Source organism: Heliangelus exortis, chromosome 2, assembly GCF_036169615.1.
Source record: "Heliangelus exortis chromosome 2, bHelExo1.hap1, whole genome shotgun sequence".
NCBI classification, from domain to species: Eukaryota; Metazoa; Chordata; class Aves; order Apodiformes; family Trochilidae; genus Heliangelus; species Heliangelus exortis.
Genome location: NC_092423.1, coordinates 60,290,712 through 60,317,028, shown reverse-complemented (window position 1 = coordinate 60,317,028; position 26,317 = coordinate 60,290,712). Strand labels below are relative to the sequence as shown.

General features: G+C 36.2%; 1 protein-coding gene across 5 annotated transcripts in view; it reads left to right on the top strand.

Annotated features, from left to right (window-relative positions):
• Positions 1–26,317, top strand: part of CDKAL1 (CDKAL1 threonylcarbamoyladenosine tRNA methylthiotransferase) — a 384,171-nt gene that overhangs the window by 293,908 nt on the left and 63,946 nt on the right. For all 5 annotated transcript variants that reach the window (XM_071736322.1, XM_071736325.1, XM_071736324.1 and 2 more), the window contains one exon: positions 133–195. In XM_071736322.1, the coding sequence (XP_071592423.1) occupies positions 133–195 (63 nt within the window). The remainder of the gene's footprint in view (positions 1–132; positions 196–26,317) is intronic.

The window sequence follows — 26,317 nt, the reverse complement described above, 5'->3', positions numbered from 1 at the left end:
AGTTACAGTTCCACTAACAAAGCAAGGAGGGAATGTGTTTGTACTTGCATACAGCTTTTTAAATCAGGTGCTCTCTTTCTTTTTTTCCTTCAACTTTTCTTATACAGTGTATTTATTAATATTACTTTTCAGAAAAAACAGAGAACAAAGGATCTGTCCCAGCTGTTTCATTCATACAATCCGTATGATCATAAGGTAAGAAAAAATCTACTGTCTATGTTTGTTCTTGAGAATAATTGCAAACAATTATGATAACTGTATTTCATGTTTAATGCAAAAGTGAGAGAAAATTATAAAATTGAAAGTGCTAGGGTATTCATGTTGCTTAAATTATTCTACTTTATAAATGTTTCTTTGTTTCTTCAAGCCAAGCTTGAGAAGCTGCATTTTCTGCTCTGTGAATCTCACAACTCACATTAACCTCACAGAAATGTAATTTATAGACTGGCACTAAATCCTGCAAGGTGGCCATATGCGGTATCAGATTCCTCTCTTTTTTTTCTCTCTATATAGAAACTCTATTGCCCTTGAGTATGTTGCTTAACATGCTGTGTCAATTAGGCCCCAAGATACATGATAGTAATGAATTATCTATTGATTCTGGAAGCATCATTGGAAGAGGCTGCTTTGCTAAAAAGCCTGATGATTGTCTAAGAGAAGGAAAAGAAATACCCATCAGCATTATTACTTGATTCTTATTTAAAAAGTCTGGGAACCCTGGTAAAAAACACCCTTGTTTATTAAACCCTATGCTAGAGGATAAGAAAAGAATGTATGAACACATGCATTTATGCATGTAACTAGCTACACATGTATATGAAAATGTAATACACACTGTAAATATTAATGGATGAAATTTAACAGGTAGGTTGTTGCTATGGAAGTTAAGTAGTTACCAGCAACTTGAAAATTTACAGTTTTAAAAAACATGGTCAAGTACTATGTATAGATAGACTGGCATTATTTGCAGGGATTGGTAAAGCAGATATTAGTGGCCTGTGATGGCTGAGAAATATGAAAAATAAAGGAAATCAATGTGACAGCATTTTGAATGTGATCCTTGGTTTTTCGATTTGAGGCATTTTAAGGTAAATGTAATAGTAAATCAATTAAGATATAATAAGGAAAAGCAACTGATGAACTAGAAGCTTTGATATTCCTCTTCGTGTCTAAAGTCTCCTGTGCATAACACTTTTAATCATAGTACAAGGAAATTCCATTATTTTTTAATAGCACTTCTAATGGAGCTTGGTCATTTTTAACTCCTGCTGCCTTCCTGCTGATACCCTTTGTGGCATTTTATCAAGGTATCCTCAAATGATTTTGGCTTCAGTTGTGAAGACTTGTGTGCTTTTACAAATTAGTCATCAGGTGATGTGGAACTGAGTATAAATGCTTAGATATATACCCTTTTGATCTTTGTTTTAGGACCTTTAATAAATCATTTAAATAGTACAATTCTTTGATGAGTGATTTTTGAAGATCAGCTCTTTCGTTGCTTCCACGCACATTCTGCATGTACATCTGAGAATAAAAGGGGGGAAAAGGACAAATGCAAGTGTATTAAAAAGATGGCCTTGTTTTCCTTTTGACAGTGAACATTTGCCTTCCGGTAATTACTTCCTGTTTGTGGTGGCTGCAACAGTTTTATTGCAGATTGCTTGCTCTGGGCTTTTAATTTCCACCTCAGCTGTCAATATCACAATTGTTGCAGTCCAGGAGAAGGTTTTTAATTTTTATGTGAGATCTAAAAGTATTCAATATTAGTTGAAAATGCAATTACTGGAAGTGGAGGTCTGTATGAGTTTATTCTAGTTCTGGTTTTCCTGATTTGCATAGCAAAAGGGTTGTTTTTTGGTTTTGCTATTTTTTTAGATTATTTTCAGTAAGCGTAAAAACCAGATTTTATGATTGTCTTCTGAAAGTGTGGCTTCTGGAATTGTTAGCTGACTGATTTAAAAGGTTTTTCTCAGTTTTTTTTTTAAAAGGTTTTTCAATCTTTTTGAAGTAGAAAAGTCGTAACTGTAAAGGATAAGTTGGAACTTGGTAGTGGTAGTAAAAACAGTTGAACTACAGTAGTTGTAATAGTGCTATTTAGCAATATTTGGTAGTACTTCATCTTTCTGTGATGGGATATCACATAGAAAAGTTAATCAGAAAATGTTGGTTCTCCTAGGCTTGTGCTTCACTTACTAAAGCAGAAAATGGTGGTTTGATGGCATAACTACACTAACTTTTCTAATCTTATCATTATTTATTCTTGGTTAGGAGACCAGTAGCTATGAGAAATAGTAGCTGTAACTGGAAATTCTTCCTCAACATATATTTGGCCTATCTAGTGCAAGTCACTGCATCCCGAAAGACTTTTTGAATGTCTGTAGTTTTGCCTAGGGGTAAAGCCAGCTCTTTCATGGAGGGCAAAAGCAAGGATTTCCTTTTCCTTCTACTTCCAGATGTGGAGTCATGTCTTCTACCTAGTGAAGCCTTAATTCATCAGAGCTTTTAAATTTTTCTGTGAAAAAGCAATGGAAAAGTGGGAGATGCTCTGCCTCAGCTGAGAGCAGAGGAGGAAGAGTTAAGCTCTGGTATTTTTTTCATGCCTAAATATGTACAGTGTACCATCTAGTTGCTCTTCTCATTGTTCAGATAAACTAACGCAACAGCAAATCTTAATAATTACACATTTAAAAGCTCACCTTTCTCAGATGCATTTTTTTCTTGTTAAAAAACATCTTCTAAAATTCATTCTTTCCTAAGCTAAATAATTATTTATGGAATGATGAGATATATCTTGCTTATGAAAAGCTGTTCCAGTTAGGTTCTTTATTGCATTTTTCAAACTTATTTACATTAGCATGTGTAAAATTACATAGAATTCTATTTGTAGAATAAGCCTTTCCTTGTTACAAAACATTTAATTTTTTTCCTGTGTTTATGTAGAATATGAGTATGCATAGCTCAGCTTTCTTGAGAGCCAAGTTTTGACTGCTTTGTAACTTTTCTTTAGTAAGCAATGGAACAGCTCTTCCAGTTATATGTAATTTATCATTTTCTAGGACATTAAGAAAAATAAGATTAAAATTACATTCTCATAAATTAGTACCAACAACAAAATTTTAGTGATTTAAAAGAAGATAGGGTAAGAGTGCTCTTTTAACCCTTAATCTAGCCAGTTTGCTACTAGCTTATTTAATGAAAGATGATGTTTGCACACAAGTAATTTCTGCTGCATCTTTTTTGCCTGTACACTGAGGTTCCACGTTGCACACTGCAAGGATTTTGTTCTGCCTGCAGTGGATGTTTAACTCCATTACTGTCTTTCTCCCGAATTGTATTTGCCCTTCAAAATTAGTGACCCAATTTGCTGAAAGCTATGGAGGCAGCTGTGGTAGCAGGTTACTCGGTCAGAACAACAGGTTTGAGAAGCTTAGGATGAGCTTCAGGAGCCAGTGTGCAGAAACTGTCCAAATTCAGCAGCACAGAGCCCTAGTTCCTTTTCTCCTTTTTGTCAGGTGAGGTAAGTACTCAGCCTAACCCTGGAGCAGTTGTTAAAAGCTATAATCCTCAACTAATGCTCTGCAGAAGCATGTTTTTTATGTATAGTAAACACAGTATAGCAGAACTACTATGCCATTTTCTTGCTCAGCTTTTTCGAGACAACAGCCAGAGAGAGGGACCTTAGGGCATGTCCATTCATGCCTCTGGCAGCACTGAGCTGTTACAGTGAGAAATCCTCTGAGAGTTGTGCTGAAAACTCAGCTTTGGGTATGTTTCTGCCTTTTGCAACCTGAATCTCTTGCTCAAGAATCAGGCATGATCTGTGAAAAAATAAGGTCATGTTTTGTTGTGTTAGTGATTTATTTCAGCATATAGTGTGTCCAACCAAGTAAGAAATAAAGTCAATATCCATATAATTTGAAAAGAGATTGAGAAGATTTTTTGCCAAATTCAAAGTATGCAGGATTAAAAAGTAAATTGTTTCAAAATGTGGTCTAATTGATACAATACTACTAAAATTAATTTTTAAGCGTCACGTTTAAAATATGAATTATTAATGTGTTCTGGAAGTGTTAAACACTCAAAATGTTAAACCCCGTATCCAATGCCAGTGAGGTTGGCAAGTTATATGGACTGTTTTATTAAGATAATACAATTAAGTGACAAAAAGGTTTCTCTTTTTGTGCGGGTTTATTTGTTTGTTGGGGAGCTTTTTTTATGGGTTTTGGGAGGGTTTTGTCAAGCACTTAGCAATTTTAAAAGGCAGGAGTAATCCAAAGTCTTGTAATCCATTTGAAGTTGAATTTGATGAAGTTAGATATGTGATGTGATGTGGACATAACTGACTCAAGGAAGATGAATAATAAGATTATATATGGCTGTCCTTAAGGTGCTAATGGCTGCTTTCACTTGCAGACTTAATTGGTTTAAAAGAATTATCATGTTATTTCAGTAGTGCACAAACTCTTGCTCTTTTACCTGAGAATTTTACCTGAGAATACATAATCTAATACCAGCATCTGTAAACTGTGGTTGTAGGGCACTTCTTCTGCTGGGTTCTGTAGCTCCTCTGGAAAGTTTGAGGCATTTCTAAATCAGAGAAATTAAAAAATCATACTATTACACATTGAAAGATGCCATAATTAATGAGGGGAGAAACTATATTTTCATAATGAAACAGGCAGGGGACACTTTTTTTTTTATAAAAAGGTAGAATCTCTTTTTGCGCTGGCTATGGGGATATATCTGTATGGTCTATGTAATTTTTCTTTGACAACAGCACAAAATACTAAGCATAGCAGTGTCCTAGGCTGTGGCCTTGTCTGGAAATCCTCATGGGTACCTGTGAAAAACATGAAGTATCCGAAAGCAAGAGGAAAGTCCCAGGTGAGGGACTGGAATCAGTTGGTTTCTGGTAGCAAAATCTGTCAAGTCCTGCACTCATTTTTCTCCCTTGTTCAAGGATACTGGACATTCTGTGCATCCTTGACAAGTAAGAAAAAGTGAACAAAAGAAACTCTGATGTCTACTGAAAGAAAAAACTCTAAAATGCTGGATGTTGCCTGACTTCCTGGTGACAGGCATCCCCATGCTACTCTGTTAATAAGGTCTTGAAAACTTTGGTATTGAAGATGTGTCTGCACTGAGTTATGATGTGATTACATGAGAGGATACATAAATTGAAATGTTGGACACTTATAGACTAGAAAGCACTGCTATGAGAACAGTTTCTTAAGAGAAGCTAGTGAATGACTAAAATACAGTTGCAGCACTAAACATATCTGGCTGGTGAGATTTACCTCTTCCAGTAATCTATGCTCATACATTATTAGTAGTTCCTCCCCTCCCAGATTTTGTCGTCTTCTTCTTTGTATTTGCTGCTGGCCACCTTTGATAGCTTTTGGCATTAAGAAGGGGTTCGTTTTATGTATGAGGCATGGCAGTTAGCATCTCTAAGTAAACCAGGTTTGGATGCTTTTTGTAGTCTGGAAATGGGAAATTTCAGAACTACTTAAAAACACGAAGACATATTTTTTTTCCTATGGATGGTAATGTTTCTCAGATACTAGCTATGTTTTCAAGATGTGCATGTGCAGTGAAACTGCTATGAATGTATAGCTTTTGCTTTTGAGGTGGGAAAAAAGAAAGTAATTTTAAGATATTGTCTCATCCCTCAGATTTTTTTTTATAATGACTTGGGTATATGATTCTGAAAAATAACAAAAATCCTTTTGACCTGCTTTCCATTTATTCCAGCAACAGCATTGTACTAAATCATAAGGCAACTGTGAGGTTGCAATGCCTGTGACATAAGCTATAGTCTGAATTTCCTAAAGCAGGGCTTTGAATTGTTCTGTATGAAAAAAAAAAAAATTCTAGGTTATTCTGCTGAAAAGAAACAGAGCCTTTTCCTATCATCTTCTTCAAAATAGATTTCTGGTTTAATTTAATAGCTCAGATGTCAGATATGGCCATGTTTTATGGAAATATTCTTTCTGTAACCCACATCCATTCTTTTCTTTTCCCTTCCCTGGTGTTCAGAAGTGCTTTTTGGAGGAGGTTACATAAAGCTGTTTTGTACTCTTGATCTGATGTGAGGCTTCAAAGACTACTGAAAGAGAACAGCAATTTCTGTTTGGAAGATCAGTGCAGTGGTCTTGTGCTAATGGCATATTTGAGCATTACTTGATGATTGTGAAGAAAATCTAATGGCCAAAAAACCTGCTTCTTTTTCTTGATTCAACCTCTGGCTGCATTAAGGTTTATGCCATCTGTAATACAAAGCAAGGTAGCATATAGACAGTTTAGAAATCACTGTTCAAATACTAGGAATTGTTTCAGGGTGTTGTAGAGAATAGGAGAAGAAACAAGGAAAGCAAGAAAGATTTATGTCTCTGTTGAATAGGCTGTATAGAAAAGGACCTATCTGCTCTGTCTTAATTCTGTAGCTGATAGGTTTGGATAAAGCACGTCTGATCTTTAATATCTTCTTCAAGTATCAACATTGTACTCTCCATTTACTTTAATTTATCTGTCCTTCCATTTTTCTTGGTTTTTTTCATGTATATCTTTATGGAGCCCCTTAGAATCTACAGCTGTATTTTGTTATGGCATTGAAGTGGCTGTGAGAGATATATTGCTGTCAGAGGAGAAGGCACCAGTGCAGAAGTTCTAGCAGCACATGAGTGCAATGTCATGGGAACACACCTGCAGAGGTGGTACTAGAATTCTCCACTGTTCAAAAATTTCAACTGTGCTGTTCACTTTTGTAAGTGTTCCTATGACCAAGCTCTTGAGCTTCCTTGCTTTTAATTGATTATCTTTCCAGAGGCCCAAGTTCTGGGAACTTCACTAATGGACGTGATAAGTAGCTTTACTCTGCCATTCCCTTCTCACTGGAGAACAGTGGCTGGTTTAGCTCATAAAATTGCTACAATCTTTCTATGTACTCAATTAATTACTGGAATGTAATTTAAAGTTCTAGATGTTAAAGTTGCTATCAATGCTTTTATTTCACCAGAAGGCTTTGGGCAATCTTCTTGTACCCAAAGTCTTGGATAAGGTTTTGATTTTTTTTGCATGCAGTAAACACATTCCATTTAATTTTCTTCTTCCTTATTCCTCTTTAAAGGCTTGGTGTAATAATTCTTTGATATAATGCTGTGAAGCCAATGGGTATTTTTTGGCTTTGTGTCTCATAATGAGTATGGAAACGTTCATCTCCTCATCTTCTCAATATTCTTCTGCAGAGCCTTACATATATATACACACACAGGAAAATCCACCACCAACAAAAGCTTTGATTTGAGATTCATTACAAGTATCATCCATAAACAATCTAGTGTATATCAAGTAAGTCAGAGAAGAATGGGATCACGTTTTTCCCAGTTTGTAAAAGGTCATCACTGGCTACAGTTCCATCTTCTGTCATTTAAATGCTTGGAAATAGCTTAATTTTTGTTATAATTTCCTCTCTGTACTATATCCCACTTAAAAGAGTGAAGAAAGGTTAGTTATGATACAGTAACGAGTAAAGTGACTGTGTAAAACTATAGACAGAGTCTGGGCTTTAGACTGTTCTGCATATGAAACCTGTTCTCTTGCTGTCAGCACAGCACAGTGAGCCTGCTCTCAGCATGAGCTGAAGTGTGCTGCCTTGAAAGGTAGCTGATGGAAGAGTCTTAGAATCTGCTAGCAAAACATGAAGATTTTGCATAATTAATCTAGATGATTGTCACCTGCAGCAAAGCTTCTGTCTTAGCTGCATGTGAAATTTGGGGCTCTTTAATACATGCTCTCAATGGTCTTGCTCTCACTCTCCCTGTCTGAGGAATCTGAGGAAAGGGCTCATGATCTTAGGGGAAAGAGGGTGTTTATATTCAGATAGCAGAAAATCCTGCAGTTTTTAGACTCTCAGAGTCAGTAGACTTGGAGTTCACTCTCAGTGTAGACATACCATGGAGGTTTAGGCTCTGAACTATTCAGAGCACAAGAAAGCATCTAAAACAGGTTTCTAGTGCAGCTGTACATGAGCTTTACTGTGCCAGGAGGAAGGAGTGGTGCTATCATTAGGAAGAGAAGCACAAACCTGGATTTTGATACAAAGGCACATTAGCAAAGTATATTTCATTCCTTAAATATGACATGGTTTTCATAGTATTTTTCCACTGTATTGTGGTACACTATGAGCATAATATAGTTTTCATTTTAAAAAAACCCCTGTATTCACTTAAAGATGGGTAAAATAAATTATCCATCCTTCCAACCATTTTTTTGAGGGAAAGCTCCAGATTAAGAGGCTTGTATGGCAGCCATCTTCTTTGGAACTCACTTCATCATTTCAAATTTTGGCAAGATTCCAATGTCAAACAAAATAATCTTTCCAAGAAGCTGTAGCTTCTTCCTGGAATTCTGGAGACAGCCTCGATTTGATTTGCAGTATCTGAAGTGCAAGATGCCTGTGGGGCCAGTGGCGAATTTAAGGCTTGATATCTCATGATCCATCAAGATAAAATGGGGGGTTTATACCTCCTTAAAGGAATAGAAGCATTACAGTACCTTTTGGTAAATATGGTATTTTCTAATATATTGGAATCAACTAAGAGGTTGATCTATAAAGGCTGACATTTTAGTTCATATAAATGTTGCTTTAGATCATGTCCAATTTTTCTTTTGCTGTTTCCTGATGCAATTGTGATAGTCACACTTAAGGATCTAGCCTTATAGAAAAAATACAGATATGCAAGTAGTTGAAAAACTTCTCTAAAATACAGTGTGATTTTTTTTTCCCCCTGAAAATATATTTCTGTAAAATTTGATACATGTAGCACACATAAGAGAGGTATTGTTATAAAACACTCCGGGTTGCAAGTACAAGCAGTTGTGCTGACAAATACTGCCCTGCTTTTCCCAGGAAAAAATACCTGTTTTATTACTGTTGCTAATTTTTGCAGCTCCTTTAGTATTGCTAAGCATCATTTATGAGGCATAAGCATGGGAAATAATGCTACTGCATGCCTTTTATTTTTACATGCTTACTCTTTATATAAAAGGCCTGCATGGTACAAAACCTTAGAAGAAATAAACCGTCCCTGTTATGTTGCAAATTCAAACCTTGTTTGAGCATTTGCAGAAAATGTGTAATATACAGCTAAAAATAAGAACCATTTGTAAGTCCTGTGCAGGAACAAGTACTAAATACCAATTCACATGTCAGGCATACAGAGGCAGCTGCTTTGTTAATGTATGGCACAAGCCCATTTTAAATCAAATGGCAAGTGCACAGTTTGACAGATACCATCATCAGTGCAAATATTATTAAACTCATTAAAAGAGCTTGTTTCTATTTTTTTTATTTAAAATACATATTTTTGCCTTTCAGAGCCTTTCTCAGTCAGAGCCTGCAGCAGCAAGTACTGCTTCTCCAGGTTTTTTGCTTTACAAAGCCTGATGTGTTTCTGGCCATTCCTCAGGGTTAATGCCACGATGTTTATGGTTTCCCCTGCACATCGCGTGTTAGGGTCTGTGACCAGAAATTCCATTTGAGAGCACATCGCTCTGGATAGCACTCAGTGGTCTTTTCAATTTGATTGATTGCTCTGGTTTTGCACCATCTGGCTTCTGATAGGCTGCATTAATCATATTCTGAATGAAGAAAATTTAGACAGGATTTTTTAATAAGTACATGTATATCGAAAAGTGCATGTTTATGTGTGTATGTATTTAATTTCTATGTCTTATAAAAGAGAGCAACAGTCCTGTCTTACAGTTTGTGTTGGGATAAATAGGTCTCTAAGTCTCTACTTATGAATTCCCATATATCAGTTTTACTCTTAGTGTTTTAACTTTCTTATTATGCTTTCTGTCAGCTGTTTATAGTCACTGTCTTATTTGCAATGTTTTCTGTTAGGACCAATGGACTTGTCTAAAATAGTTGAGTTGTGTCTCAGCTGTTTTAAGTAAATCTTAATTTTTCTTTCTGCTATTTTGGTGTTACACTGAAGTTCCTAGCTTTGCAAAAATAGCTTGAGTTAATGGTTTCTGAAACAATACCATCAGATTTTAAACTCTGTATGTATAGAACATCTTAAAATTGTTGTACTTAAATTCACTTTTTAGGGAAAATTTAAGAATCTTAACTGTGCTTGCAGCACACAAAAGTCAGTAATTGGCCATATGAAGACTTCTGATACAGTTTGACAATAGCATATTTACAGTATTGTATTCTTGGATTAGGAAACAAATAGTCTCCTAAAATATATGTAGGAATTAATGAGCCAATGTGCAGTTTGTATATGTTCCAGATTTTATTTACAAGTAATGCGAAGTTAATTTCCAAGTGAGCAGTTATCTCTGCTCATTTGGTTGATTTCATTCTGTGATGTTTTACAATATGACTTAAGGGAAGAATTTGTCTCATGGCATATACCCTGTCACACTGAAGCTGTGAGCTGGATGGTAGGTTTAAGAAGCTACTTAATCTTTGCCTTTTAAATTTTCAAAGATCATGGATGAGAAGCTGTCCTGGATTCCCTTTTACTTATATTATTATGGAAATAACCCTCCATGAAATGGTGGGCAGACAGCAGTACTTTATATTCCTAACAAGAAACCCAGCAAGCACATTTGCTGTATCCCCAATTCCAGCTCTACTGGTCACACTTGCTGTGCTTTCTTAGGGATTCCTCACCAGTGACATTTGTGGAAGTATCACAGCCACCAGTTTTTTTTCATTAGCAGCTTTAACTTGCATTATTGTTGGGGGGGGGGTGTATTTTTCCCTGATTTTAGTTGTGGTTTTTTTACTTTTTTGCTCCATTATCTCTCAGTTTTCCTCAATATTCTCATTAGTAGGGCTTACTGGTACTTTAGAATCTTTTAATTTATTATTTCCTCTGCTTTGCTTGTGAAAATACCTTAAGAATGAGGTACAGAGGAATTCCATTTATGACTTAGCAGGAGGCTGGAGCAACATTTGTCCATAACCTCACCAACTAAAACAAATTCCTGTTCTAATTCTGTTTCTGCCATGCTTGATGATGCCTCTCTGTAGAGTAGATGAGGTTTATTTTGAGACATCTGGCATGAATTCTTTATAATTTAAAGCCCTACTTAGGGTGCAAAAGTAATGTCATGTTAGAAAGTAGTTTGACTTACTACAGCGAGAAACAGTTCTTAAGGAAGTCTTCAGAAAATTCAGTCTTTATATTTAATAAGGATATAATCTCCTTAAGGTCTAGCACTGTATAGGTGATAGGAGCACGCTACCTCACTTTTGTTTGTTTCTGCAGTTTTCTGAAAAACTCTGCTTCTTCTGTTGTCTTCCTCTATCATGTTCATGTTTTCTTGTACATTTTTTTTTTTAAAGACAAGGCTTGTTTGTTTGTTTCCAGTCTCACAGCTTTTTAAAAATAGGCATCTGTGGTTGAGAGAACCATAATTCACTAATAATCTGTGTTAAATTAAGTGTAGGTGGTGAAAATTAGAATAAACAAACCCTGCTTAATCATATTACAAAAGCACCATCTTTCTTTGTGTGCCAATGAGGATTTTTTTTTTTAAATCTTCATTACCACACTACTGATTGAATGGTGGCCTGTGTTCTCTAGTAAATCAGCAACTGATCTTGAGTAATTTTGCCTTGTACCTCCCAAATATAGAACTCCCGTATTCTTTTCCCAGAATAATTTTAATTATAGTTTACTTCAGAGACATTATAGAAGTTAAAAACTTAAAGTCTCGCCAAGAGGCACAATCAGTATTTTCTCCTAAGCTCCCTGTTGGCTGTTGATAAAAGCCTGGATCTGCAAGCTCAGAAGAAGCCTTCCAGAATGCATACTCCTCCCCAGTGCTCTCATTATCCAGCTTCCAACTTGGAATAGCAAGATCACTGTACAGGCCTGTGGAAGCTGGAGCAACCAATACCTTGTTGGTAGCAAAGTTCTACAGTGGAAATTACAATTGTTTTTAATAACATTCCACAAAGGATCCTGTGAGCTAAGTGAGGTATGAACAAGATATATTCACTCCTGTGTTACACCTCAAAACATGGAGAAGGAAATAAAATACATTTTCAAGTGGCTTCCTGAGAACTGAAAAGTCATTTTATTGTCACTTGAACACTGGGATGTAGTGTCAAAAGGTGACTTCGGGGCCTGTGGGTTATTTATTAGAAATCCCTAAAAATTGAAACACACCAGAAATCTCATTGCGTCTCTTGTACATGAGAGATTAGGAATATTGCCCAGAACAACTTCTCATCAGGAGATACAGACTACTGGTGTTTCATTTGTCAGCTTCCAGTAAGCAGCTCAGTATGAAGGAACTTTAAATTACCCTATTTTCTGAAATGCAAAGCCTGTCTGTGAACAGGTCCAGTTAGTCTTATCTTAGTCCATGCAGGATTAATGACTTAGTTTCTTGAAGTCAATGCCAGTCGATTAATTCTCTAGAAATATGCCCTGCATTGCTGTGGTGATGCTGCATGTCATCTCACCACGACTGGTTTTGTTTGCTTATTTTGTTTCTGTTTCAATAAGGGAGGGAGTTTTTAGTTGTACTTTTGGGTTGAATTTTTATGAGTTCCTATTTAATTTTAATTGTCACTCTCTATGTTGAAAGGAATTTAAGGAGTAAATACTTCTAAATTTCTTAAGGTTTACCAGCCTCTACGTGCATATTCCATTTTTCATTAAGCTTTGCAATTACAAATCAGTAAATGGCACAACAACCTTACAACAGACTGTCTTGGATTTTGAAAAGAAATACCATTGATAGTTAATTTTAAAAAATCTGTATGTTTGTACTTAAAAATCCATAGGATTTGGTATGACTAACAATTTGAGAGAGTATAAATGCGAAGTTTTTTAAAATTCTTTCAAAGGATTCTTAATTCTCTGAGACTACATACAGGGGTTTGGTGCTTTTGAACTATTGTATAAATACTGCCTTTGAGTAATTTCTTTGCATGCAGTTTTAAGGGGAGAAGGAGCCCTTTATTGATTGTATTCTGTGGGTACACAGCGTGCATTTCTCTGTTAATGGTTGGAAATCTGGTACACTGTGCAAGCTCTGTGTATCTGGTAAGAAATTGCACCCATATGTGAAACCATTTCGTGGAAGTGGGGAAAGTAAAAGTACTTACTGTAAAACTGTTGTAATGCCTCATCTCTAAATCAAAGTAATAGAATTATTCATATTGGAAAGAGGATAATATTATTCCCAAGGAATCCATTTTGTCTTTAGTGGCAGATAATATGCCATTATATCACATGCATATACATAATTTCTGTTGAGAATGCTCTCTACATTTTCTTTAGAAAGAGATCTCTTGTGCTTTGGTGTGGTTTTTCCATCACTACAGATTACCATGGTTCTGAGAACATAATTCCTTGACAAGAAAAATGTAGAGCCTATGACAAGAAAAAGTTAATTTCCAATTAATATCTGTGCATGTGTATTGTTTTGAAGGTTGTGCTTTTTGAGGAACAGTCTCCTCTTTCAGAATTTTATCAGAATCCTGGTTCTACTGAGATAGTTTTAAAAAGGTATCAGCCTGTTTTCTTCTTGAAAATAAGATAGCTTCTGAATTCTAAGTTGAAGCATACAAATTACCCAGAATTAAAATCACTAGCAGCTTATTTGTGGGGAGAAAGGAATTTGTATTCCATAGGAAAAATATCAGGCATGTGGGAACATATGAAAGTATGGAGAAGAGTTGGCTGACATGTATTTGTGTGTCTTATCAATTCTGATACCAGTCAGAATTCATTGTTCTGCTGTATTTCCTCAGCAGTGAACAACAAAGTGACAACTGCTGTGGTACTCAGGCACCATCTGTCTTGTGAACCCTTCTGTTCTTGCCTGAATATGATAAATTTTACCTTGTTTCTGCAAGAAAATAGAAATGGTACTTAATCTATAGTTCAAAAGCTGGATAAATTCCAAGTGAGGCTCTATTAATAGTGATACCCCTTGTCTCTGGGGGTGTAAATTTGGGCTTACACCTAAATGTGTAGTAAACATTACACATTTATTGCTATGTGTGCTGTGCTATGTCACAAATACAAGCCTATGTACAAACATGCTATATTTCAAAAAATCTTTTTAACAAGCACAGTAATTTGTATCCACACTAAAGTAATTACTTTTAACTTCTGTATCCAACACTTGAACACTTCAAACATATTGTAATGATTAAGGGCATGATAAGGGGTCAAGTTGGGCTTTTATTTGCTTCAGTATTTTGCACTTCTCTTTGCTGGTGGTATGTTGTGCACAGTGTCTTCAGGTATTTTGCTATTTTTATTTCAGCATCATGAGATTTTAAATTACTGGACAATTTCTTGAACGCAGCCTTCCTGTTTACTTCCAATTAAATAATTCAAGGAAGTGAGATTATAAGATTGCTTTTTCTGGAATACCTGGGGATGTAGTATTTTCCTGGCTTACTGCTGCTTTTTTAACATTCATACATCTGCCTCAGCTTCAGTGTTGTTAGTGTTTATCTGTACACGTGGTCTGAGTTCCTGAATTACTATGCTCACCACTTTCACAGTTTAATACACTGGACAGCAACAAAAGTACCTGAAAGCCAGCTGGCTCTGTACACTCCTTTGTCTTAAGAAGGCTAATGAATGAGCACTTAAAAATTGTAACCAAAAAGCTGCACGTCTGCAGAAATTTGAAGCACCTCCTTCACTTTTTAATTCTACCATTTTTATAAAATCTGCGCATCCATAGTCTTTCTGTCAAAGATACAGGTTCTCTGGCATTAATTAAAGATTATGTTGTTTCCTGAGAAAAGTTGACCTCAAGTGGAAGACTTAGTTATTTTAGAATACTCTATCTTGAGAAAGCAGTACCTACACTGAAATGGTTTGCAGAGATTATGGGTAAGGAAAGCAGTGTGTGAAGCCATGAACCACAATTATATGGTGCTTGGCCTTATGTACCAAGTGACAATGAGGTGGTTGAATCACTGTCCCGGGAAGTGTTTAAAAAATGTGTAAATATGGTGCTTACAGACATGGTTTAGCAGTGGACACAGTGGACACAGTGCAGTTAGGTTACTGGTTGGGCTTGATCATCTTAAATGTCTTTTACAACCAGAATGATTCAGTGACAGTAAACTGTATCTAAGAACTAACACAACTATTTTATGAAATTAGATAGCCTATATGTAGCACAAAGAAAGCTTTTGTAAGGGCACAAATATAAAGGATGTGGCATCATTACCTTCATTACCTTTTTCAATCATTTGGAATTTTTTTCTGAAAATTTTTAGAATATGATTTCATAGTGTCTGTTTAGTATAATTAAATATTTCTCTTACAAAAGTGAAAGGAGTGTCTTTATTATTCCTGAAAATTAAAAAAAAATATTATAAGAATACAGAAATTACTGAGGAAGCAGATTGTTTTGAAGTTCTTGGATGTGATTTTTTTTCTCTGCATGCTCAGTGTGTATCTACAATAGGTGCTTTTCCCAGTGGAGTAGAGAGTGTGAGAGAAAGGTAGAGATCATGCGGGGGCTCTTTCTGGATTGCCATAAAAAGGCCTGAATAAAATACCCACTTCAATAAGATGAAATAAAAAGAAGGGTAGAGATAGTAAGTAAATCTTAGAATCAGGTGTTTGTGTAGCGTCACAGTCTGGATGGCTTTTCCCACAACATGCTGTATACATCTCAGCCTTGGAGAAGTTTCCCCAGGGATCTCTAAAGGAACAAAAATTGTTTCTTTAATACACATAGATCTGTTTTAAACAAAACCACAAAAGGGTCCTGCCACTTTTTACTACTTTTCCTTTACCCTTACTTGTGCCTCTATGTTGGAGTATGTTAGATGCAGGCTGTGCTCTCAATGAAATATTCCAAGTCTGGACATGACTTTTTCATGTCTGGGCCCTCTCTTGAAAAAGTGGTGTGAATGGGGAAATGCCCTTGTTAATGGTGTGACTAAAATAAAGATTGTTTATGAGTGCCAAGGTGAATGTGTCTTCAGATAAACCTCATGAGACAAATATATGAGAAAAACTGCAAGTGAAGAAACAAATGCCTAAAAACAGAAGAAACAGTCCTACCAGACTCAATGTCTGCTCCACTTGGAGGAAAGACATGAATATTGTTTGCCACATAACACTGAAAAATGTGTGATGAGTGTAACAAACATAAAACTTTCATTGTTCCTTCAGCTAAAACAAACAGAATGTGAAATTAGTTGGCTGCTTCTGCCTAGTCCTGAATCCCAAGAAGATTACATGCAATTTGAATCATTGTCTCTCTACCTGCTTTATCGAGGCAAATTTCAGTTGTTCCAAATCATCTCCATATTTGCAAGCACGATACCTCTGCAAAGCACTAGAAAATAGTTAATACTGGCCTTATTTTGCATTGGATAGTTAAAAGAGGCTTCCTGATATGCTTGTATTTCATTCACTTTAAGTCATACCAGTGATTTCTAGATGTTTATAGTACTTTTGTCACAGTCACAGCCATCAACTTTGTTTGTACATTAGGTTTTATAGATGTATCTCAGTACTATTTTATTTTGGTTCTTTTTTATTCCTAATTCATCAGGTAGTTAATCCACTGTAATTTGTATCTTCTGGGTACAATTGACTTCCAGTTAACTGCAGTACATGAGGTAAAATTTTGGTTTTGTACTTGCAAGGTGAAATTAAATACAAAGTCTTTTTATTGATGCATAATAACTTATTTTATTTCTATGTCAGAATGAGAGAAAGATTGCATTAGGGTTGATATAATGTGAAATCTTGTTTTAACTGGAAGGACCCTTGAACAAGAAAATCTTTAAAGACACTGATGGGGGTTTTTGTCTTTTTATATAAAAACTTTTATGCAAGTCCGTTTTCCTCTTCTGCACCATCTTGACCACGTTTAACTGTTTTATAATAAAATGAGTAGTCAGACCTCTGCTGCATCAGAAGAGCTCAGGGAATTTCACTGGTTTATCACACAGAGAGCGTATGAACACAGCATGCCCTGATTGTGTGTAAAAATGGAGTGTCATGGAAGGGGAAGTTTGTATAAGTTATGTATTTGATGTCAAATATTCAGGTAAAGGCAGTAGTTCTGATTTTGGTCACAGTTTTCTGGAAACTTCAGCTGAGTGCTACTGTGGAGTTGCTGATCACTGTAGAGAATACATCCAGAAGTCTCACAGTTCCCACACATTTCAATGGGAAGAAAATCTTGGATGGAGAATATAAGAAAGCCCTTAAATGCCAGTGGCATTCATATCTGTGGAAGCCGTCTTAAAGAAACCTCATCCTGGTCAAGCCATGTGCCTTCTGCCATTCTGGAAAGCTCTCCAGATTATGACCTTCAGGATGACTTAGACTGGAGGATTTGGCTAACAGGAACTTTACAAAATTCAGTGTAGAGAAGTGCAAAGTCTTGCACCTGGGAACACATAACCCAGGAGTGCAGTTCAGACTGGGATCCACTTGGCCAGAGAGCAGCCTTGTGGAAAGGGACCTGGGGGTCTTGGTGGACCATGAGTGAGTAGTGTGCTGCATCAGCAAAGAAAGCCAACGGGATGCTGGGTTGCATCAACAAAAGGGCATCACCAGCAGAGACAAATCATCATTCCAGACCCCACCTGGACTATTGCATTCAGTTTTGGTTCCCACTCTACAAAAAGGATGGGGACAGTCTGAAGTGTGTCCAGAGAAGAGCCATGGGAATGATCAGAGGACTAGAGTGCCTTCCATATGAGGAGAAGCTGAGAAAACTGGGTCTGTTCAGCCTTGAGAAGGCTTAGAGGAGACCTTATGACAGTGTTCCAGTACTTAAAGGGCAGATACAAAGAAGATGGAGACTCCAAATTAACATGGACAAGACAAAGGGCAATGGGCACAAGTTTCTCCTGGGGAAATTCCAATTGAACACAAGAGGAAAGTTTTTCACTGGAAGGACAGTCAAGCATTGGAATTGTGTCCCCCTCTGAATTCCCCCACTTTGGAAAGTTTCAGTCTCAGCTTGATGAGATGCTGACATCTCACATAAGCAGTAATATTAGAAGGGTTGGACCAAATGAGGTCCTTTCCAACCTGACATTCTATGATTTTCTCTGGATAAAGATGACTTCAGAGCTTGTAGAGACAGTCTGTGTGCAGAGATAATGTCTTTTATTGGACAAATTGCTACTCTTAGATAAAACAGACAAAAAGGCTGATGAAAGCTCCTGGTTCTCCCAACTCTATCAGTTAATCTCATTTTATTAAAAAAAAAAAAATAAATAAAAAGTTACCCTATGGACTTTGCATTTCTTGTATTCTTAGACCATTGTGGCCACACCACCACTATTTTTAAATCAAAGGAAGGACAGGGTATTGTTACGCATTTCGTTTGCTTTGATCTTCTAAGCCATCTTGGATTTCCTGAGGCATGCTGTATCTTAAAGTGACAAAACTGAGTTTTAAAGGAACAAAGAGGATTCTCTGATTCATAGCTTGCTGTTCTCTTACAAAGTACCAAAATACAGTATATGCAATCAACTTCAAAATTATTTTGTAGCTTTTTCCTTTCTTTCTCTTTTAATAGTAGTGGAAGGAGGAACTACTGCACTTATGGCTGACAAAATAGAATAGAGTAGTGGATAAGTTGTGCAAGGCTGAGACTGGACAGTGGGTCAGACAATTAAAGAGAAGGTGGCATCACAAATGAAAACATTTAGAAGCAAGGGGAAACAGAAATATTAACCAAAATAAGTATGTTAGCTTGGTATTTTCTAAGAAGGATATATAGATTTTATTATTTGATTAGTATTGTGATTTATGGATGTAACTGGCACTTTTCTGAGTAGAAGTAACTCTCTTGTCATACATAGCATCTCTTGCAGTCACGTACAATTAAGCTGGTCTCAGATTTACATATTATGAAGTTGTATGAGCTTATTCAAGCCAACAAAAAGATGCTCTTGCTAAGCTAGAGCTTTATTTGAGCTAATCTGCCTGCTTGAGTACATTAATGTTTTGCATATGGTTCTAAGAGATATGTGCAGCTGGGTGGCATAGTTCTGAATTATTGGAATGATTCATGGCACTGGTTTCCATGCAATCACCTTTTCCTTCTTTAATAAATTAATACAGCCTCAACTCAGTAGAAATCAAGGCTTTCTTTGCACTGCAGTACAAGTATTGTTCAGTCTTTACAGCAAGGATCAAAGGATATATAATTTTTTTAAATAGCAGTAGGAACCAGAGATCATAACTCATTGAAATGACTTCCCTCCCTTTTTAATCTTCAAACTATACTATTGTGGAGTATTTATTGTTTTATTTTGGAATATAGATGTCACTGACTGCAGTTATGTTGATTCAGTATGGCCTTTTGTGTATGTTTTTCAGAACTGCAAATGATTGCATTTAATTAAAACCCAGACATTAGACCAGATGCTCCTTTAAATGGAAAAATTTGTAATATGGGCAAGGAAGCTTCCCTGTATTTCTGTGTAGGGAATTTTCCTCCAAGAATAATATTTGAAATGAGAAGGGGTGGTATACGCAGGTGGTATTTGAAAGCTGATAGTACCTGAAAAAGCTTGCTTTGGTTTTAGCAGCTTCCTCCAGACTTCTGTAAAGGTGTCTGCTTCCCCCATGGAGTGGGGCTTTTACTGTGCCAAGGAAAAATCCCAACTGTTGTGCTGGCAGTGGCTTTGTCCGATGCCTGTTGAAGAAATAGGTGTGGGTAGTTAGAATGTAACATGACTGGAAACACACACAGGTGGGGAACACAGTGGGACTCAGCGTTACACGGGAACAAAGTGAGCAACCAGCTTCCATATTTCCTTGTTCTTTTTTGTCATTGTGTCTTGCCCTTGCCAGCTTCATTCTTGGGCATTAGCAGAGGGAAGTATCCACAAGGGAGCAAAACAAAGAACTTTTCCCTCTAGCTAAACTTCCATCAGTCAATGGAAGCTGGAATACTGAGCTCCTGAGCTCTTGTTATCAAGCTTGAGGGTCTGCTCACCCTATCAGTGACCAGAGGGGCTGGGAAGATGTGTGGTTTCCAGGTGGAGTCAACACCCTGCAGTGCTGCTCTTTGCTATGGAGGCTTCTGGTTATCCAGCTGCTCATTTCTCTCCACCATGCACGTGAAGCATGTTTTGTAAATATATGTGGGCCATCTTAATTCCTATGTTACAAGTGAGGAGGGGAAAAATAATTGTTCTTTATTGATACTTAGGCAATGTTTTCTGCTTTGACTTAATTTTCCAACTACTCCCCTGTAAACTTTTAACTTCGCCCATATTTTATGATTTCTCATCTGACCTCTTTTATCGTTTTGTTCTAAAAATGACATTTATTTTGTCCACCACCCCCACTTTTCCCCCGTTTTGTTTTCAGAAGTTATGCTTAAGGAAGGAATAAGAAAAATGTTTTTCCTGCCCCAGGTTATTCCCATGCATTGGTGCCAACAGTACCCTCCTACATCGCTGTTTTATGTGAAATTATCATGTTGGCGTTTGGTCAAAGAAGACAGAAACTCTCAAAAGGGGAGTGGGGGAAATGGTGATGGTAGAGAATGCAGTTTTTATATAATCCTCCCCCCCTTGTTTGGAAACAATACTAGCATGTGCATTGAAGGGTATATCCAAAGCTAGAAAACAGGCCTGTTATTTAAATCATACTGAAAAATACGGAAGCAATTTGGCTTGATTTAATTTTGGGGTTTTTTTTTTTTGGGTAAAAGCTATGTTTTATCTTTTATGTGTTCTCTCCTACTTGCCAACATCTGAAGCTCTAAAGATGAACATTTGGAGTAATTACTTAAGACTTATAGTGCTCTAGTTTGGTTTCAAAAGAGACTTCTAAGCAGATCACATGAAAAATGTTCAAAAGAGTTTGAGGAGGGACTTCAAAATGTGTAATAGATAGATACTCCTTTCTCCCATGTTTCCACAAATAATATCCAGGAGAAATGTAATATTGCTATTGTAGTTCAATGTTTTTTGTGTCCTGCAGTCCTAGCAGGAGAGCAGGAGGAGTGAGAGTCCCACAGTTCTGCTGGAGGCTAAGAGTCTTCCATTAAGATTTCCATCTCTTCCATGTACCTCTCCTCAAAAACTTCCTTTTACCCTCTTAGAGTTGAGGATAAAAGAGAAGAGGAGGAAGAAGGAAGTGGGATGGAACATTGCAGAAGTGGCAAGAAAGCCAGAATAATAAGCAAGATTCTGCATCAGAAGATTGCTTTCAAAAAATAAATTGCTGTTAATTGAATTTGTAAGTCAGGTGGTACCAGGGCAGGCAGAGTCAGGCTTCTGACACTGCATTTAGGTTCAGAAAAAGAAAGAGATTTTAATGACAATCATATCTCACCTCATTTTCATCATATACTTTCAGGAATCATTTTGATAGTCAGTAGTGCTGGACTGCTTTAAAGTAAGTCAAGGAACTGCTGAAGCTGTTCTTAACCTTCTGGCAAACACAGTGTAACTATAGTACAGTTGCATTTGCAGCTGCATGAAATCATTATTTTTTTTCCAAGGTGAAGAATGCTCTTATTTTTACTTGCAACATCAACAGAGGCAGTTATTTAATAGGTAAAATTTGTAAGTCTGTACTACATGCCTTTTTGTTATTGTTGTCTTTTCATTTGGTTTTTTGTTGTCTGTATGATGTACGGGTAACAGTACAGACAGCAGGAATTCTCAATTAGCCTTGAGGTTAGGCATCCGAAGTAAAAATCTTGACACATTCCTCTATCATTTCACCCCAGTCTTAAAAGGGCACTTCATTTCTCATTTGTAATACCTTGCTTCTTCTAGGGGGCACGTAAAGATAATCTTACTTTGCAGCACTATCAAATTGTGTTTATGATCAGGTGCCTGTTTGTTATTGAAAGTTAATTTTTTTGCTTTATTAAACCAGAGTTTAGTAGCCTTTCTAATGCTGTATGATGGACAAAGCTTCATTCTGATCAAATCTTTAAATGTGGGTAATGGACAGCTGAAGGCCTATGTTTTGCTTATAAAATAGTGTTTCTTAGATCTCCGTTCTGCTCTGTCTCAACCTGTATCAGCCACTCTAGGTAGGCTTGTCCATCAAAACTTTATGTACCCACATGCTGGGTAAAGTAGCTTGGGCTTTGTTTAGGAAATCAGTGCTTTTTTCCTGATACCACCATCCTCAGAGCATAAGTAGGACTATGATTCTATCCTTATGATACTGCATTTTCAGGATTTTTGGCAAGCCTAGAACATAGCACGTAGTGCAGTTTTTAAAAGTTCTGATATGTGAGAAAGTATGATCTTTGTTTTTAATTTTAAAATGTTTGCCATTTTTGCAATGTAATCATTGAGTTTGAGCAGAGGATTTCAACTACTAAACAGAATTAATTCTGGGGTGAATAAGGATGGCACAGCAGATCTAGTCATGTGATTTGTCTGTCCTCTGAAAGAAGAAATATTTCTAAAATACATCAGAAAGTAGAGTGTATCTGTGGGCACCACTGTACCACTTTGTATCTCTGTAGTTCATTATTTCCATCTTCACACATGGAGAAAGTGCAGTGTAGGCGTTTGAAATGACTTCCTGAAGAGGACAGTCCCACAGGGATTGCTCTGACACATGAAGACTTTCTTGGAGGGGGGAATGTTCCAACACAACAGGATTTAGAGAACTGCATGAGTCCTTGTTTTATATATATAGGAATAGGTTCTAACCACATCTTCCAGAGTTGATTTTTTTTTCCTACTCTGCTAATTATTTGCAGTTTAGTGTTAATGACTAAAATACTGCATTTTTCACCCCTCTCTTGTTAGGAATTGGCACCTGTTTTCCTGTTTTTTTTATGAAGGGTGAAAAGAATTAATATATTCAAAGGAAGTACGTGAATAAGTGTTTTTCCAAAATACTAATTTTATGAAAGTTACAGGAAGCATTTAAAATGTCATAAGGACATGGATTAGGTTTGTGATGATCTAAGGATGCTACAAGGACCAGGACATTGCTAGTACCATTATTTTAATAAAATCATTCTCATATTTTTAAGAAAAAATGTTCAACTAATTTATTCTTTTTGTATAAGGTCATCTAGATAGGTCTGTTAAATTTAATGGCTGTTTCATGATTAAGAGAGTAAGAAGTTCTTAATTGAGGAACAGATAAAAAGCGAGCTAATTAACTCCAAATACACTCTTTTAGCAGCATCCAAGCAGACATTTCTAAGATGAACTTAGGCTACTCATCTTTTGAGCTTTTAATCATATTTTTAGATTGCTTTTTTACACCATCTGTACTACAAAAATGACTGTAATTTCTGTCACAGTTGGAAGCATCAGTTAATAAATGTTTTATATTTTGATCTAGGGAGGTGTTTGAATTGAGGGGGGAAATATTCTTAAACTAATTGGGTTAATTTACAGTAGACTGGTAGTGGAGTGGGAATGTTTTACTCCTATCTCAACCTGTTTTTCTTCCAACTTCCAAATAAAAACCTTTCTTGGTTTTTATTTATATGCTGTCCCAAATGAAGGCTCAGGTTCATCCCTTCTGATCTGTAAATTGCTGCAATGTATGGGGAAAACCACTGGCATCACATCTATGTTCAGCCACCCTACTTAAAAGTTATTTAGCAGTGTGAATTATCTACCAGAGCTTAGGATCAAGCAGGATCAGAACCACTAAAGCAGCAGCAATAGGCACTGATGTGTTGACTAATGTCTATTGAGTCTACATTAATAACTCACTGGCAAAGGGGATAAAAATAATATAGTAAGTTGTGTTATGGCTAACAGGTAGCATGCAAAACTCACTGTTTGAAGATTGCTTGTGGTGAGAAATATCTTTTACCTTTAAATTTATGGACTAGAAAAAATACAGTGCAGTCTATGTGCAAAGCATGTACAATGTATATGTGTAATCTAAAATATAGATACAATGCACTAAGAATAATACGTAGCTAAGCAATCTTTTGGGTGCTCTATGAATTTAATTTCATTTCTGTGACAAATATAGGAAATATTGACTCCCAACACGGTTTGTATTAAGATCACTTAAGCATATTAATATTTTTCTAATCTGATCTATTAATTCATAAAATGTTGCCAGAAAACTTCAGTTTTCATTGTTTGGAAACTATTCAATACTTTTTTGTATCTTCTAATTTTTTTTGCCTCCATGTATTTAATATTTCTATTTCATACACAGTTTGGTGGGAAAACATGTATTCCAGTGTAATGTTATTGTTATTCTGAAGAACTGAGATTTTTTTCCTGTGATGTATGGAATACATGGCAATGAAAACAGTGAGATTTCTGTGTTTAGTATCTACTATCTTACCGTGGTCCAAACTTCCACAAGATTTTTGTTTGTTTTTGTTTCTTGTTTTGAGGGTTTTTGCTTTGTCCAAGTTATTACCATGTTCAGAGTTTACAATCAGGTTAGCTAGGGAATACTGGCAATTACCCTGTTACCTTGCCAGACCTTTTCTAATGTCGGATAAAACACTGAATGTAGGGATGTGAAAATAGAAAATGAGTTGGAAATGAAAGTAAAAATAATTTGCCATCTCCCATTGGATTATAGAAAAATGGTAAGGTTCATAGAAAAAATGGGAAGAGGAAAGAAACATCCTGAGAAGTTGTTTGTGATGGTTAAAGTCAGGTCTGGGTTTTTTTGTGTTTTTACAGTCCTGGTTAAAAGACTCTTTCAAGTAACAGTAATTATGTTAAAATACAATTTTGAAAATTATCAGAGACCTGTAACATTCTTAATGCATATTTGTTTGTATTTTACCCTTGCTTGAATGACAAACTGCTCTATTTGGAGTAGAAGTGATAAGGTTTTATTAATGAAGGAAAACAGCCCAAGGTCAGCTGCAGAAGCCTATTTTTCATCTTCATAAATAAAAGAATTTGGTGGCCATTAGGTAACTCAGCTACTGTGAAACCATTCAATTATATATCACAATGATAATTGCAGCTATGTGTAGCTCAGAACAGTATTTCTGTTTCCATTTCTTTTTAATCCTGCAGAATATTTAAGCATCATCTTAAACCTGAGCAAGATGGTATACAAAGCCTACTGTAAAGATTCTTGGTAACAGTCAGGCCTTTTAGGAATATGGATTTTTTTTTCATATTTGAATCTCCTCTGTACCCCATGGATGGAGACTTGACACCTATGTATTTCTGTTCGTGTGACTACTAAGATAATGGTGATGCCTTGGAGATCACTGGTAGTTCATAGGCACAGCTTGGAAATGCTAGATCAAACTCAAAAGCAAGTAGAAGAGTTGCACAATCTGTAATGTGAATTTTAAGGCTCTTCATTTTAGGATTTATGGTTTAGGATTTATGTTTCTTCATCCTTTCTGAACTGTAGTGAAGATGAGGCATTTAAGTAGCAATTAAGCATAGGAATATCCTTGTGAATATATTCCTGAGGCTGTGTTTTGTTGTTGCTGATGTTGGGATTCGAATGAAAGGAACATAAATAAAATATACTGCATACTTATACCCATTTTCTGAAAGAACTCTTCATTTTTAAGACTGCTTGTTGGTTCTTCTAAGCAATCTTAATGTTGACTGTTTTCTGTAGCTATCAGGTTGAGTTCCCTAGCTCTGTCTGAAAAAAACACTTGATTCAGGAACACAGTATGTGCTTAGGCTACATCTCTAGCCTTGATTTTCATGTTGCTACTAAAATCACTATTAAGAAAATTCCATTTACTTATTTTAGCTATTTAAGTTGTGTTGCTTTAATGGCAATGGCATGTTTTGTTTCCTCAGCTATAAGCGTGCTTCTAGGGATCATTTCCCAGTGTTCTGTAGTGAAATAGTGGCAAGTCAGAGCAGTGAGGTGCAATACAGAGTATTTGCTGATGAATTTCCAGAATGACCAGCACAGCTGCTGTGCTGCAAAATAGTATTCTGACTTAACAGCATTCATTTTAATTGCATAAATGTGAGAGATGTTAATTAATGCAGTGTTAATGGTGAGAAATCAAGGCTGCAAAAGGAGGCATTTCAGAAGTATAGATTTTACTGACATATTAGGTAGACTATATTATGTATTTTCTAATATACATGATAGAAATCACACAAGCAATAATTCTGAAAGATGTTATTTTAAGAAGAACAGTGATATTTTTTCCTGTAGTAGATCTGTGTATGGACCATGTAAATGTCAGAACTTCATAGAGAACAGTGGCCACAGGAACATTTTTTCCAGATTCACATGCTGAACAAAACAAGAGGCTATGTTTCTAGTTACATCTCTGAAGATTCTCAGATTTCTCAAGTGATGATTTGGATTCTTTTTAGTCTTTCCATTTTTCTTTCATTCATATT